The 17,461-nt window shown below is 42.7% G+C and overlaps 1 protein-coding gene across 6 annotated transcripts in view; it reads left to right on the top strand.

Moving 5' to 3' along the window:
• The first annotated feature begins 1,054 nt into the window (after nucleotides 1-1,054).
• The window catches only part of Pard3b (par-3 family cell polarity regulator beta), a 974,006-nt gene continuing 957,599 nt past the window's right edge, over nucleotides 1,055-17,461 (top strand). For 4 of the 6 annotated variants that reach the window (XM_048458967.3, XM_085699281.2, XM_048458970.3 and 1 more), the window contains exon 1: nucleotides 1,416-1,531. Coding sequence is in view for 2 of the 6 variants with exons in the window: in XM_048458971.3 (XP_048314928.3) it covers nucleotides 1,412-1,531 (120 nt within the window). In the remaining 4 variants the exon portion in view is untranslated. Of the gene's footprint in view, nucleotides 1,532-17,461 lie in introns of all 6 variants that reach the window. The other 2 variants (XM_048458971.3, XM_048458969.3) reach the window with 2 other exon arrangements.

Raw genomic sequence — 17,461 nt, forward strand, 5'->3', positions numbered from 1 at the left:
TCCCAAATCCACTAGTTTAAGACTCCCTTCATCCCTACCATTTCAAGCAATTCAAGTTCAGTTTAAGTTGACATCCCAGCAACTCTGAGGAAAAATGGTGCATCCCTGGAGATCTTGTTGGGGGCACTGAGTCTACACGTAAACTGCCAGGAGACATTAGAGATTTAGTGAGGAGGACCTGTGTTATTTTCACAGTAGCAACCCCACGGCTTGCTCAGTCTCCCATTGTCAATCTCCAGTGCCTTAGACTCTGTCGGGGAAAAAGCTCCAACACAGAGCCACACCCAGGAATTTAAGCACCCTTCTGTCTGTAAAGACGTGTTGTGGGTGGGGGGAACCATTTTGTGAGAGAATTGAGGATACAAACGTTACTTGTTGATCAGGCCCTTTTCCCCATGCCTTGTGCTCAAGTGTTCAAGGAAACACACCCGAGAAAACATGAGTCAAGGTGTTACTTCTTTTCCCAGTCAAATGCACCACGGGAGTCACCCTTCAACACTTTTACACGCTATCATATTTGGACTTTGGGTGTGATCGTTGGCGTAACACTGGGTGTCTGCATAGTATTTCTTTCAGTTCAGCTCTCTTGGGGCTCCAGAGGATAGCTTCAAAGCTGTGCCCTCAGGCGGTCCCCATCCCTCTATCCCTGAAAGCAATCCCTTGGGTATTTTAAAAGGCGTGGCAAGAAGCACCTGCTCTTGAGCTTCCTTTGATTCTCGCTCCAACTCTCATTTTTAGGGAGTTGCTCTGCCATTTCCTATCTATTCCAAGTGTGCGTTATGAGATCCAGTTTCAATTCCCCTGTGGTAGCTCTCAGATCCCGTTACAATCCTCAGAGCTCCGTGTATGTGTGAGGGAGGTAGAGAACCAAGTCCTGGCACTAGGCTCCTCAAGGTTCAGTTACCCCGGGCGAGTCCCTAGCTCCGTGCAAAGCAGCGGAGCGCTCTGTGGCCCGGTAGCGCCGCGGCCCCTTTAAGAGCCGGGCCCAGGCTGGCCCGCGGGCCGCTGGAGCCCAGAGCGCCGCGCGCGTTGGAGGAGTTGGGAGCCGGCGCAAAAGTTTCCTCCCAACTCCGGCCCCGCGCGCCGCCGCCGCCGCCCACTCCAGCCCGGGGCCTGGGGCCGGCCCTGCCACGGTCGCCAGGGCCACCGCCAGAGGCAGGGCCCGGCGGGCCGCGCCCGCAGTTTCACTTTGGCGCGTGGAGCCTCCGCCTGCGCCCGGCCGACCCGCCGCGTCCCCGCGCCCGCTTCCCGCCCTCGGTCTCCCGCGGGGCTGCAGGGCTGCAGCGGTGACCCCCGGCCGCGGAGCCACGCGCGGGACAACGGCGTGTCCGCCCCACATCTCCCCAGCGAGGGACTGCGCCTGGGGGTCAGACACCTGTTCGGCCCGGCCCCGCGCGGGAACAGGGGCAGGATGAAAGTGACAGTGTGCTTCGGCAGGACCGGCATCGTGGTGCCCTGCAAGGACGGCCAGCTGCGCGTCCGCGAGCTCACCCAGCAGGCGCTGCAGCGGTACCTGAAGACCCGGGACCAGGTGAGGGGTGCTGCCGGGGCGGGGAAGCAGCGCGACGGCGGTGGGGCTCAGCAAGTGCCCTAGGCCACGCACCTGCCCGGCGCCCTGGACCAAGTGGCGCTCTTTATGGGACCCAGATGACCCCAGAGGCGGGTGAGCGCTGCCCGCAGTCACAACTTTTGCAGGCTGCTAATGTAAGGGACCCGGGTAGCCCTGCCTTGTCACTCAGAGCCCTGGGAGGAATGGAGGCTCGCTCCCACCCCCATTGGAGGGGTCCCTACACCTCGGGCATCTGAGGCCTACTTCCAAGTCCTGAACCCGGGCTGTCCTCTAAGACAACCCCAGGTGTCTGAGTAGCAGGACTCTGGCACCTACTTACTAGACACTGTGATGTAACCTGCACTACTCACCTACTCACCTGAAGTGTGGTTTCCTAGTTCCTCCCCAATGAGGCACCTTGGAGTTAGAGCATTAATTGGCTCAAGAAAACTTTCAAAGTTAGAGCTATTGGGGTGTTTTTTTTTTTTTGGTTTTTTTTTAAATTTTTTTTATTTTTAGAGTTCTCAGGCTGGCTGGAGGTCTGCCAGTAACCTGGGCAGGAGCTCAGGTGGGATGCTACTTGCTTATACCAGCTAGTGTTCTGGGGTCTCTGCTGGATGCCACACTTTCTATGAGCTGGGGACTTTGCCGGGCCTAGTTTACTACCAAAATGAGAAGGATGACCCACCGTTCTGCTGCTCAAGTTAGTATCAAGTGAAAGTCAAGAGCTCACATACAAAGGGGCAAGACTCCATCTCTTGTCAGGTGTCTGCGTGACATATGGGGCTTCTCTGTTTTCTTCTATGAACCTTTAAAGAAATGCTCCGAAAAGCCTTTAAGTTTTTCAATTTTCTTTTTTCTTTTCTTTTCTTTCATTCCTTCTTCCTTCCTCCCTCCCTCCCTCCCTCCCTCCCTCCCTCCCTCCCTCCCTCCCTCCTTCCTTTCTTCTTCCTTCCTCAGTCTTGTATAACAGTGTAGCAGTCTTGACTCTCCTGGAACTCGTTTTGTAGACCAGGCTGACCTCCAACTCATAGAGATCCACCTGCTTCTGCCTCTTGAGTGCTGTGATTAAAGACATGTGGCTTATTCTTTTTTTCAATTCTTACATTGCCTGTTCTGTATATCTCAACAACGTCTCAAACAGATAAGCCACACACGCTTGTTTTAGGAGGCAATAGTTCTGTTCGTATTTGTTCACATAGTATTGTAAACTATAGTCAGCAAGTTGGTCCAATCTTGAGATGAAAAAATATAATTTTAATTTATTTTAAAATCATATGTCATCCAAAGTATAGAAATCACAGTTCCAAGCACATAGAATATTATCTTTGCTTATTGTGTTTATGTAGGGCTCACATACACTGTTATGCATATGTGGAGGTCAGAGAATGACTTGTCCACCAACTGTGTGGATGAGGCTCGACATAGGCCTTTAGGCTTGGTGGCAAGAGCCATCTTGCCTTAAATCTCTAGATGCTTCTCCTAAGAATTAGTGTCCAGAAGACAGACTTTTGATAGATACATGTATATATTATTCTGAACAGTCAAGAATCGGAGGCCAGAGGCTAGAGAGATGAGTCAGCAATTGGGAGTAGATACTGTTCATATAGAGGACCAGAGTAAATTTCGCACCACCAATATCTGAAGGCTCACAACAAACTGCACATCAAACTCTAAAATGAGCCAGTCCAAAAGCATCTGCACGCATATGTGTGCTCATATATGTATACGTACCCCAACCCCGCACACACTTACAAAAAGCCTTAAAAAATTACATAGTTCTTAGCTGGGTGATGGTGGCTCACGCTTTTAATCCCAGCGCTTGGGAGGCAGAAGCAGGCGGATCTCTGTAAGTTTGAGGCCAACTTGATCTACAAGAGCTAGTTCCAGGACAGGCTCCAAACCCACAGAGAAACCCTGTCCCAAAAAACAAAACGAACAAACTACAAATAGTTCCTAACGTGTATTTGTTACAATAGAATTGAAGCAGCGGAAAGATTTGATGTGCATCTAAAGCAATGTATGATTCTAACCCATTGAGGTTTCATTTTTGTGTCATTGTTGCAGTGGTGTACAGTTTATATCATGTAATTCAGTTAAAAATTGAGATTTGACCAAATAAACGATTATTTTTGAAATCATATTTTACTGGCTTTTGAAAATTGGATAAGGTTAGCAGCAACACTTTTATAATCTACACAAATTATTAAAGTTGAATTCATGGAAGAATTGTTTATTCATATGAAAAATTAACCTTTTAGCTCGTTAGTAATAATGTACAGCCTCAAATATTGTATATTTCGAAGTTTACTATAAATGTAGACATTATTACACAGAGGTAAGCTACAAACACGTAAATAATCACTAAAAGTAACCACTGATCTTCCATGGATTGTACTTAGATCTTAACAGGGTTAAAAAGCTATTGCTACTCTGAACTGAAGCCTAATTTATATCACAGAACTCAATGGAATTGTGTCGATCAGGTTACCGTTATTGCCAGACATTATGCTTTGCTGTGTTTACGTTTATATATAAGTGAGCGTGGCATCCAAAGCTTAGGAAATTTCTCTCTCACTTTTGAGTTTTAAAATTTCAATTTATGTGAATAATGTTTTCCCTTCCCTAAATATTCTCCTCTACTTTCATCTTAAGCGTTATTATAAGCAGGAGATTTTTAGTTATTTTTGGGTTATTATAAGCATGAGATTAATTAATGTTTCTAATGTAACTTGAAATGTCATGTAATACTCTGAAAAAAATCCTATGCTTTTATCAATTGAATTTTTAAAATAAGTAATAGAGGAAGACCAAAAATGTCAAAATCCAATTTGTACAAGTTTGTTATTTTATTGTTTTTTATTGACCTATATATTTTTCCTTCTTCCTGCCTCCCCTTCTACCCTTTCCCATGAGCCCTATGCTCCCAATTACTCAGGAGATCTTGTCTTTTTCATCTTCCTATGTAGATCCATGTATATTTCTCTTAGGGTCCTCTTTGTGGTCTAGGTTCTCTGGGATTGTGAACTGTTTCTTTAGGCTGTTTTTTTCTTTTTCTTTTTCTTTTCCTTTTTCTCTTTCTTTCTTTCTTTCTTTCTTTCTGTCTTTTTTTTTTTTGCTTTATGTCTAAAAGCCACATATGAGTGAGTACATATTTGTCTTTCTGAGTCTGGGTTACCTCACTCAATATGTTTTTTTTCTAGATCCTGGAAATTTCAAGATGTCAATTGAAATTTGAAATTTGAAATTTCAATATATATATATATGTATATATATATATATATATATATATATATATATATATTTACCAGTGAGTAGTGCTCCATTGTGTAAATGCACCACATTTTCTTTATCCATTGTTTGGTTGAGGGGCATCTGGGTTGCTTCCATGTTTTGGCTTTTACAAATAATGCTGCTATGAACATAGTTTAGCACATATTCTTGAGATATGATTGAATGTCCTTTGAGTAGATACCCAAAAGTGGTACTGCTGAGTCTTGAGGTAGGTTGTTTCCTACCTTAAGTATTGCCATACTGATATCCAAAGGGCTTGTACCAGCCTGCATTCCCACCAGTAATAGTGGAGTGTTCCCCTTCCCTTACATCCTCTCCAGCTTAAGCTGTCATCAATGTTTTTGATCTTGGCCATTCTGACAGGTGGAAGATAGAATCTCAGAGTTGTTTTGATTTGCATTTCTCTGCTGGCTAAGGATCTTGAGCATTTCTTTAAGTGTCCTTCAGTCATTTGAGATTCATCTGTTGAGAATTCTCTTAAACAGTCTGTACCCTAAATTTCTTATTGTATTATTTGTTCTTTTGATGTCAAGTTTCTTTACTTCTTTGTATATTTTGGAGATCAGTCCTCTGTCCCATGTGGGGTTGGTGAAGATTTTTTCCCATTCTGTAGGCTGCTCTTTTGTCTTGTTGACCATGTCCTTTGCTTTACAGAAGCTTCTCACTTTCAGGAGGTCCCATTTATTAATGTTGTTCTCAGTGTCTGTGCTACTGGCATCCTTCACAATAGTCACAAATAACTTGAGGTAACTCTAACCAAACAAGTGAAAGACCTTATGACAAGAACTTTAAGTCTTTGAAAAAAGAAATTGAAGAAGACACCAGAAAAGTAGAAAGATCTCCCATGCTCTTGGGTAGGCAGAGTTAACAGAGTAAAAATGGCAATCTTACCAAAAGCAATCTACAGATTCAATGCAATGTCCATGAAAATCCCAGAAAAATTCTTCACAGATCTCAAAAGAACAATACTCAACTTCATATAGAAAAAAATACCCAGGATAGGGAAAACAATCCTGTACAATAAAGGATCTTCTGAATGTACCACAATCCCTGACTTCAAACTCGATTTTAGAGCTACAGTACTGAAAACAACCTGGTATTGACATAAAAACAGACAGGAGGACCAGTGGAAGCAAATTGAAGACCTCGATATCAATCCACCTACGAACACCTGATGTTTGACAAAGAAGCTAAAAATATAAAATAGAAAAAAGCATATTCAATAAATGGTGCTGGTATAACTGGATATCAATATGTAGAAGAATGAAAATAGACCCCTGTCTATCTCCATGCACAAATCTCAAGTCCAAATGGATCAAAGACCTCAACATAAAGCCAACCACACTGAACCTCATAGAAGAGAAAGTGGGAAGTACACTTGAATGCATTGGCACAGGAGACCACTTCCCCAGTTGTACAACAGTTTGTAATGAATTCACTGTCTGTAAGCCAGGTAGAGAGATTCAAAAGGCTTGATATTCTGGGTAGCAAAGCTTAATCCCTGTGCCCAATAAAAATGACAGTTAACATGTACTATGGTTACACCATGCAGACACTATGCTAGGAGCTTTTGTGGCTTCTCTCTCACAGCATCAAGAGCTAGTTTTTCCTATTTACCAAATGATTTGCATGGTACCGAGATTAATTGTGAATTTTGGAATTGTACTTGAATCCAAGGGCTGTGTTTTTTTGGTGTTTACTCTCAGCCATTAACCACATAACCTTCTATGTTGCCTTTGTTAGCTGCTATAACAATACATCAAGATAGCATCATTGTTTTCTTATGCAGCAAGGGTTTCATGCATGCTTCCCCACAGCGGCAGCAGAGTTGTTGCGTTCCTCTTCATTGCATCTGTTATGGCACAGTGCATGTGTTATAGGAGAAGTTCTGTTTATGAAGCGAGTACTGCTGGGCTTCCAGAGCATCTGTGAAAGATGTTCCTCAGTCTAACGACAAACAAACCAAAAACTGGGCAAGATACTTCACACATCTAGAAACTTGGTGGGAACATGAATGTAAGGTATCAGTTTCTCCCAGAGTTCTGAGTAATCTAGATCGGAGAAAAGTTTCAAGACTGAGGAAAGAAGTTGTCATTTCTTAGTGGCTAGAGGGCGAGTGAATCCCAAGGAGACAGTTGTAGATTTTGTACCCAGCGTTAGAGGTGGGACACCACCTGCTGAGCATAAGCCAAGAGAACTGGAATTTGAGGTATGTTGGAACCAGCTGAGTCAACAGGAGGACCTTTAGGGAAGCTTTAATATGCTCTGAACTCTGAGACTTTGAATTCTCCATTCCTATTGGGTGAATTCTACTGTGAAGGTGAGTTGATGGAGGGGCTAGAATTATGGGATTCTTATCTTTGGATCCTGGTACTACATCAGTGTCTTGGGCACTAAATCCAATTTAGTGAAGTAGTTTGTAAAGGTGATTGTCTCCTTAAGCAGTCAAGGTGTGGATCACTGAGTAATTAGTTAAATTTATCATCAAAATTACATGTCACAGGTGAATGGATAATAACTGTAACCTGCAGGACTGTCAACCAGGCTGTGTATCACATCTGATTTTTACATTTAGCATTTCAAACAGTATGAATTCCCGAATCCCTTTTCCGAAGATTTTGATCAAGTGAGTATGATGTGGACCTTGGGCTCAGGTGTTATGAAGAGCACCCAGTGGATTCCAATGTCCAACCAGGATCAATGGCTATTCTATCACTAATCTTTTGTGAGCTTTACTTGGTTGTTAAACTTGTTTGATGGCAGACACTGTGTTACAGAAGTCTACAAATAACCTTTTGATTATGGCCAGGCAACTTTACTTCTCTTTCCACCCAGAATAAGTTTTCATAGAAGGCACCCACGTTATTGAACTGAGCATGTGCACATGTACTTGGTGAGCTGGATGAATTGAACAAAGTAGAAGTAGGGGAAAGCAGTGTGTTGAGAGAGTTGAATGAAATAGTGTGATAGTGGACATAATGGAATTGTTTTTTAAGTTGACATGTAGTTCTCACTGCATATATGAGTAACCTTGTATGTCAAGGAAACTTTAGTAGCTTTTTCAAAGTGAATTTTCTTTTTCTGTATATCGACATCTTGAATAATTTGTTCTCCATGTTAACATTTCCCCCAGAGCTAGAAATAGATAAACTGACTCCATTTTTTGACTAATTGTGGTATCTGGACCTAAGTGAATTTATACAATAACGGCATCTGTAGTGACACCGTGTGACCTGTAGTGACACCGTGTGACCTGTAGTGACACCGTGTGACCTGTAGTGACACCGTGTGACCTGGGACAGCTAGAGCTCTTGAGTTTCTTAATTTTTCAGCCTTTGGTGATTCCCCCCTTTTTTTGCCCTAAGTTGATCTTCTGGTTCTTGGGTACACAGATTAGTCTCAGCCTGAATCTGTAAATTACTCTTCAATTTGCTGGGTCTGATTTAGTTGTGGTCTTTAGCCTCTGTTCAGTCCTCTACTTCTCAGACAGACAGGCTCTTCGAAGCATCAGACAAGTGACTTAGCATAGCAAGGCACATGCTCTGATTTAGTTCGGGTTCTGCCATTGAGCTGGTAATGTATTGCAAACGGGGCGCAGGGGATTTCAGTGACAGGTCTTCTTAGAGTTCTGTTTTCTTATTGTGTAAGAATTTTGAGATTTCATGTACAATTCCAGATTTCTGTCTTCTATTAGGGAAAACCAATAGATGCTTTGACAGCACTGGGCTTTACTTTTCCTCGTGGTGGCCGCCAACACTCAGACACCCAGTTCTCCATGGAGGAATTGTGTGTGCTTCACTGGCCATTACCACCTAACCACCAGTAAGGGTTAGTTATTACTATCTTACCGTCATGTCTAGCCTTTTCTGTCTTTATTTTTATTTAAAATTTGTACTATATTTTCATTTGTTGTGTATCCACACATGTATGTGTGTGCATTGGGGCACACGTGGCATGGTATGTGTGTGAAAATCAGGACACAACATTCAGGCATTGGTTCTCTCCTTCTATCATGTAGGTACAGAAATTGAACTGAGGTAGTCGTGCTTGGTGGAAGGACCTCTATCTAGTGAGTCCTCTCACTGTTCCTGTTTTTATGAGTCACTTAGTATGTTGCTACCATTTGAGCTGCTGACAGGCATGTGACTGTCATTTTGAGATAAGGCCTATCACTGAAACCTGGGGCTTGCTGATCAGGCTGGGCTAGCTGACCTATGAGCTTCCTGTCTCTGCCCTTTTGCACTGGCAGTACTAACAGACAAAGCAACATACAGCTTTTTATGTGGGTGCTGGGGACCAAACGCAGATTCTCATGCTTGTGTGGCAAGCACTTTACCAGCTCTAAGTTTCTGTTTTCCCTGTCTTTGCTGGCTGTGTCACTACTATAGTATCTTCTTCACTGTATGTTTGGGCCTTGGTCTGGCTACCTACTGAATTTCTTGGCTTGTCTGTTTGTTTGTTTTCTGTAGTTATTCTCAGGACCTGATACTTCTCACAAATTTCTTCTCAACGATCCGTATAGCAAAATGGCAACACAAGTCTACAAAGAAAACAAAAGCTTAGGCCTTTGATAGGCATATTCTTACATTTATAATCTATTAGTAAAGCAAATTCTAGCTTCAGCCTCAAATCAGAAGAGAGAACTGCACCAGAAATTAAATACTAGCACTCACAGGCCTTCAGACTGTTGTCACTCAATATGATGATGGAGATGTGAAGGTCAAGAATTACTGGATTTGCAGCCAGGTTTGTCTGCTGAGAAACTATATAGTTAGTTGATGCTGATTCATCAAAAGGGAAGATGTGAAAGCTGCTTGGAATGATGATGGACATTTGAAGTGGAGGCAGCAAAGGGGTCCTGGGAGTTACAAAACATTGCGAGAAGGCCAAGGAAGAAATTCATTGTACAAACCAATGTGGTCCAGGTTGTGAAAGACCTTGCTGACTACTCTGAGGGATTTTTAATGCTTTCAGTTACTGTCTCTATTGGAAATTCATCCATATTTTACTCAATATGATCAGTCTGAAATATTTGTATGAATTTAAAGTATAGACTGTGTTGCTTCATTGTGACTGTGAACTCCACACAATGTAGAATCACCAAGAAGTGTTAGTCTCAATCAAGGATTAGATTAAGTTAGCCCTTGGGCATATCTGGGGAATCATCTGGATGATGTGAATTGACGTGGGAAGACTGTGTGGGGTTCCATTTTCTGGGCATGGTATCCGGAACTGAGTGCACGCATGCATGCATGCATTGCTCTCTGCGCTTGGCTGTGGATGGAAGAAATGGGATTAGCTGCTTCCAGTCCATCCATCTTGACTTCCCTGCGATGACAGTATGTAAGATGGAACTGGGAGCCCGGGAAACATGTTATCCCTTACATTGTTTTATCAGGATATGTTTTTAAAAATAACATCAACAGGAAATGAAACAGAAATAGGGGCTTCCAGATAATTAGATAATGAGCTAAGTATGTATGTTAAGGGTGTATTACCCTTACCAGAAGCTTTTTTTGAAATGTTTTTAGCCTTCATTGATGCCCCCTGCACCACCTGCTTAGGTGCTGGTGTCCAACAAGGTTTGTTCTCCCTCTCATTTATATCATCGCTTCACCTGGTCACAAATATACACTCTCTGGAATTATCTTAGCTTTAGCATCTTCCTGCTTCCAGACTTTGATGAGTATCTCACATGCAGTATGAGTTCATCCTCTTCCGTGAATCTGCCGCCACCATTCTCTATTAATTGCTGCTCTACACATGGCTCCACACCTTTTCTGCTGCAGCTCTTTGGAGACCTTGAAATCCTTTACTTTCTGCTGAATCCTGCTCCTTCTTCTCAGGTCACATGCTAATTGTCATGTCCCCTTGATGTTTAGAACTGTGTCTCTTGGATTTGTTTCTCTTCCCTCCAAAGCTACAACATTTTACATTTCTTCTGGATAATTTTAACAAACTGTCAACAGTCCTCTCCATTTCTCCCAGCTCCTAAACCCTCTGGTCATTCTCTACCAAGGACTCAGTAGTACGAAGTTAATGACCTCAGCAGTACTGTCAGCAGTATTTAAATGGTTCTCTACTTTTCAGTGAAAAACTTTGCTGCCCTGTTCAGGGCCTTTATATCCAGTTTCCCCTTTTAACTTCAGGCTTGCAAACACTATGGGTAAATACTGCCCTCCTGATGGGTAGGGTACATCTCCAACCTCCTTTTCTCTAGAACCCCCTCCTGCCATTTGCCCCTTCACTGCCACAAGTCTAAGTTTCCTTAACTTTCCATGTTTATGATTTAATTTAGTAAAACATATCTTCCATTACACTTCCTATTAGGCTGCCAAGATGGGAAAATCCCAGAAATCACAGCAAGTTGTTCACTTAGGGATTCTCCTCCTCGGTGGAAGGTGGTGGGTGCTGACCCATGTAATCGCCTGCCCCTGCTTTTGTCGTCTTCAGAGTTCTGCACAGATCCACCAGCTTGTGTTGAGTGATGAACACGTGTCTGGAAACGCTCTTGGAGGCTTGAGTGTGGCCTTGTAGTAGCAGAACCCACTTCTGCTGGTGACACTGGCCACATGCCCTAAGTAGTCCTGGGGGACAATTCTGTACCTGACTACAGTTGAGTAGCCAGGCTGACTGTGTCACATGCTGTAATCTTCTAGTTTATCAAACTTCCCTGTGAGCTATACAAGAGCAGGGAGTCTGTCTTGTTTATTTTGCTGTCCCTATGTTTAGCATAGTACCTGATACGCAGAATGGATGCTAAAAATGCTTGCTAAATTATACCAACTTTTATATTTCTTGCTTTTGTAGAAGTGAGGGTGACCTTGTCATCAGCCCAGTGTTTGTAAGTTTGAAATTGTTATATGTGGTAGAATTTTTCCTAAAGTCTAAATGCAACTTTTCTCTTGATTATCTTCAAATGCCTCATCATACCCACATTTGCTGTAGGCAGGCATTTAGTGGTCCATTATATCTGCCACGCTGATTGTCTTAAATAACAGCTTCCCACTCTGACGGGTTGACTCACTTCTCAGAGTTTTGATGCTGAGTGCTCTGCAGTTCTGATCTCAGGGAAGCAACATCATCACGGTTTTCTTCACGAAGACAGGTGCGATGCAACCTTATATCCGAGCGGTGTTTGATTTTCAGCATTGTATCCTTTAATTTCGTGTTGATTTTTTTAAAATGATGCTGAATTTCATCAGTTTTGATGGTTTATCTTTAACAGGCATGATGTCTGTGTCTTGGGGGTTACTAAAATTAAGTCTGTCTCCTGTTGCTGAGCTCAGCCAGCTCTGATTGCAGGACTCTCACTCTGCATTGCACTGAGATACAATTGCAGGATATCAAGAGACAGGCTGCTAAGAAGGTTTTACCCTCAATTTGGCTTCTGTCAGATTCAGTGCCATGTATTGTCCAGATAAGAAAGGCCTATGTTGCTCCTGTTGTTTTGACTCTAGGTGAGCTTATTAAACTCTCATGGTGGTCCTAGAGCCGACTTGGTGTGGAAGCCCACGTTAGAAGCATGTCCTCAACTCTTGGCTCATCTCTCAGTAAGAACAGAGAGCCATGCTCAGAACTGTTTCATGGCCTGATTTGGAGTACAGATGAAAGGCTTATGGGGAGTTCCAGCCACAGGCTTCTGATGCCTTTATTGCACAGCACAGATAGTGTCCTTATTTTTTCAAAATAAAAGCATGAACCCTAGAAATAGTGACCTCTAGACATAGATGGGGGCTATCGTGTTTCTTCATAGGAGGGAAGAGTTATGCGTACCTATATTTGGATCAAAGGGCAGTTACTGCTGCCTCTTAGGCCTGTGTGTATGAAAGCTGTGTATTCACAAGGCATCTGTTGGATGGGAGACATTCAGTCATCTACAGTGGCATTTGTTTTATAGCAACCCAAAGCTCAGTTTGATGACTTAGGAGAAGACAAGAGAGAGAATTACGCTGGGTCGTGCAAAATATTGTATGCTTGAGATATAGGTTGAGATAATCCCTGGAAAGTCAGTGGAAAGAAAGACCAGAGCCACGAGTGTAGCTGAAAAGTGCTCCTTATAATGTTGGGACTGGAGGATAGTGTTTAGAGGGAATTTGCTCAGGGCAAACAGGGCAGGAGTTGAGCAAGTTTTACTCTGTGGGCCTAGGGACTTTTATGGATAAACACATAGACAGAGGAGCAGAGTGAGAAGAGGACAGGGGCAGACTTACCCTGTCTCAGGGAGCTGTCAGTTGTTTTTGTTTTGAGATGGTTGTCACTGTTGCCCAGGATGGCCTTGAATTCATAGGAGTCCTCCTTCCTTAGCTCCTGAGTGCTGAGATGACAGATATGTGTCGCCTCTTGCTGAGGTGGGTTTTTTTGTTTGTTTGTTTGTTTTTGGGGAGAAGCAAGAAAAAAGAGGGGAATTTTTCCTAGAGTGCTTGTCTGAGGTGGTAGGAAGGAACAGGGTTGTGCACAGCCAAAGTATCCTTTGTTGTGGCAAGGAGTCAAGGAAACATTCTGGGCATATGGTGGTTTGTTTGACTTACCTTTTTGTACCCATAGCTCTGGACTCAGGGATGGAGGGAGCTGATAGTGCAGGGGTAGAGGGAGAAGCTGCTCAGGTCTGGCCCTGGAGTGAAGCTGTGTAGAGGCAACAGGTCAGCAAATAAGCTTTGAGGCGCATGAGGCAAAGGAAGTGTGGAATTCTCTGTGTGTGGCCAGAGCAGCACAGGGGGACCTGGGGGAGAAGCAGTGAGAGCTTCACACTGGGAATCCAAAGACTCCGAGTGTGCACCTGTGCTGTAGCCCCTGCGGCAGAGCACACACATAAGGAAGACATGGGTGGTGTCCTTAGAGAGCCCTCGGGGTTAGGGGAGGGGGCCAGGCTGAGATCATAAATCATGGCCTCATAAAAGTGCCAGTCTTTTGTTTGTTTGTTTTGTACTGTTTTAGGGCTTTGCTTCTAGGTTGAGATTTCAGTAGAGGTGGGGAAAAAAGCAAAGTAGTATCTAGAAACAAAAACTATTGGATTAATTTAGCAAATATGCAAACTGCATTGGTGGCCTTTAGGCTCCAGGAAGTGACTGGATGCCTGGCCATTATCCTTCTTCTTGTCTACAGTCCAGGGACTGGACAGCTTGGGCTCTTGTCCTCTGACTCTTTATGAGGGTCAGCTATTGAGAATAGAGGTTAGGAGGCTCTCTCCCTGCCAGGTCACTGGGGATGGGCCTGCCCTTTTCTAAAAGGCCATAGTTCTTGTCAGGCAGCTACCCATAGCCTGCCATCCCCAGTATCAGTTGCTTTCCTGGATGCTCTGGGGGTCCTAGGACCATGGCAAGGGCTCACCATTCATCTGCACACTATCCTTTGATGATTTCTGAGATCTTTGGCAAATCTTTGTAACTTATTTCCTTGGTAATCTCCTAAGTGCCTAGTTTGAACAAACCATCTGTTTCGTGCCAGAATTTGAACAGAGGATCCCAGTGAGAAAGAATGTTTTCCTTCAGGTCTCAGCACTCACAGTATCTACGCCTACAGCAGACAAAGGCTTATGAAAGAACACATTCGTTACTATAAATGATACTGTCTGGCTTTTATTCTGGTTTTTTGTTTACTTGTTTTACTTAGACAGGAAGGTAGTTGGGACGTTTTGATTGCACTGCTTGTTGATTGGTTAGGAATTGTAGTTTGAATACCATTACATTCTTAATGTTTAGGAACTTTGAGGGGAGCATTAGGCCAGCGTACTAGCAATGACCGTAGCTCTAAGTTCTACAATGAATTATAGATCAAATTGTTATACTGGAATTAAATTCTTAAAATGAAGTGTTGAAATGATTTTTGCCGTGGATTGGATGCCGGCCCCTTGTGTTTGATGGAGATAAGATCTGGATCCTGTGGCTCACTCTGTGCCAGCACTTGCACAATGAACTGTCCTTGCCAGCATGCATGTGACCTGATTAACTCTTGGAGAAATAGAGTTCTACCCGTCATCTCCATTTATTTTGTGACACAGTAATAGTATTGGTAACTTTAAATGTTAGTTCTGGATTATTTCTCTTTGTAGCAGAGACTTGAGGAAATGTGAGCTAGGTAAATAATTCTTGTCTTCATTTATAGACACATTTCGAGAGATTCAGTGGGCTTGAGTTTTGATAGCAGTACTTGACCAGAAACACTTATCCAGAACCTTCAAGATGAAATGGAACTGAAGTTCAGAAATTGCTAGTAAAAACAAAATTGGGGGGGGGGATTGCTGTAGCCAGATTTGTGTTTCATATTTCTCTTGCTTTGTTCTATTTTTATCTTCTGGTAAAGAAGGGTCACTTGGAAATGTGTCCATGGAGAGTGAGGGACTTCACTCTGCTACTGTGCTAGCTTCTTAGGGTGGCCATGGCAAAGAACAGTGGGCTGGGTGCCTTGAAACAAAATAACTTTATTTTTTGTTTTCATGCAATTTTTGAGTCTCAACATTCAAAATTGAAATATTAGAGAGGTGCTGTCTGCTTACTGCCTCTAGGCAAAGGTCTTTTCTGCCCGCTTTCACATCCAGTGAGCCCTGAGGTTCCATCATTAATGCCCCCTTCTGTCTGTCCTCCTCTTGTGCCAGTAACATTGTATGAGAGTCCACCATCAGGACGATATCTTGAGTTCTATATTTAAAGGCCTCGTTTCTAAATTGCATCATGTTCGTGGGTACCAGGCCTTAGAACCTCAACATTACTTTCTTGGAGAACACAGCCTCTCCTGAGATAATTGCAGGAGGATTCGCTGTACTAGTTTCTTGTGTTTATCTCCCCCCAGTAACAAACATGGGAAACTGATTTTTTTCATTGATTTTCTTCAGTGTAGCTTAATTTATTACTCCTTAATTTATCCTATTTTACTTTCCCTCATCATAGCCTATAGGTTACCGACTTTCTGTTTTCATGGGAACTGCGGGTCTTAGGATCTGATACTACTTCTGCTACTACTAGACTTTGAGATTTTGGCATCTGTGCCTCTCTGGATTTAGGAGTCAAGTGTGTCTAATATTTATCACATCCTATAGCTCATGTGATCTGCTACATTTCCTTCACAATGTCACCATCATGTATGTATGTGACAAGAAAGCACAAGGTAGCACTAAATGAGTTCCCTTGGTGCTCAGAGTAGGCTAGAATGGCCAAATGTGAGAACTGAAGAGAATGGAGGTAGATGGTGTGTGTCTTGTGACAAGAGATGAAAGGAGAGAGGAACACTGCTGTGATACTCTGACTCCTGGTCCTAATGTCCTCGTACACTCAAAAGGATCTTTGTGTGAAGTATTTTGATTTATATGTAGAAATTAAGATGAATTAGAATGTACCCATTATAAGCTGAACTTTCTTGTTTTTATAAAAATAACTATCAGAAATAAAAAGAATAGTAAGAAGCGTGGCATGAGGTACCATTTGTCAATCCCTTTGGCTCATTTTCAAATCTGCTCTTTCACTCAATCCATTCAGCACATCTTGACTGAAATATATGGAGAAGCCCTGCCTTACAGCTCCGTGTAATTGGAAAAAAAAGGTACATTTAAATAGCATTGTCAGATGATTAGTTATAGGGTTTTGTAGTAATTGATACTTTCATTTCTCATTCCTAAAACAAATGTATGCACCTTTCTATGAGCCAGGAGTTTAACCACAACTTTCTTGGGCTCTCTTTGTTCAAGGCTTATGAACCTTCAGATGTCAAGATGAGGTTGCAAAGTCATTTAGGGGCCTCACTGGAAAGACTGTGTACATGAAAGTCTGCATGCAGCTGCAGGACTGAGGACCCTGGCTCCTGATGGCTACAAGCTATCCCCAGTTTCAGAGGCCATCTTCCTTTTTTGGAGACCACCTGTTTTTCTGTTATGCACACTTTCCAGCCTGACTCTTTGCTTCATTTTTAGAGCTATTTAGCCAGCAGGATAGAACATTAAACAGCAGCCTGGCAATGGCATCCCAGCATGGTTTTTAAAGGTTAGTTTCAATATGGAACTGGAAACCACAGGAGTGATATTTTCATATTTGTGACAATTCAATGGTTTATATTATTCCTTGATTAGATCATATATCTATGTGTGAATTGTTTCATTGCGTATATCATTTATACAAGTTGATGGTTTTCTCTGTGGTGTTTTTATACACGTATATAAAGTGTTCTGGTTACACTGTTCACCTCATCATGTGTGCAATTTCCGCACTCCACCTTCATGTTGGTCACTGTGGAATCATCATCTGATTACCCCCTCTTCTAGCAAGAATTGATCTTTTCTGAATTTTCATGGTTGTGTTTATCTTCCTCCCCATATGCATAATTCCTATCTCTAGCAGTGGATTATTACTTAGCAATTTATTTGTTTAAACTTGTATTTATCATGGAAGGGTTTTATTTCTCCTTTGACTCCAAAGGAAGGCTCCTAGATGTATTTGTCTCGGTTGATGGTGCTACTCTCTCGTGTCTTGACGTACGTCATTTCAAATCCTTTTGGGTTGTAGGAGTTGTATGAAAAAACTTATTCCGATGAGTTTGCTTTTCTTTGTAAGTTGGTACATCTCTCTTGAAGCTTTCACTATTGGTTTTTGTCCTGTAGTCTTAGCACTGGAGCTATAATGTGACATGAGG

Source organism: Myodes glareolus, chromosome 1 (assembly GCF_982192425.1).
Source record: "Myodes glareolus chromosome 1, mMyoGla1.1, whole genome shotgun sequence".
In the NCBI taxonomy this organism is placed as follows: Eukaryota; Metazoa; Chordata; class Mammalia; order Rodentia; family Cricetidae; genus Myodes; species Myodes glareolus.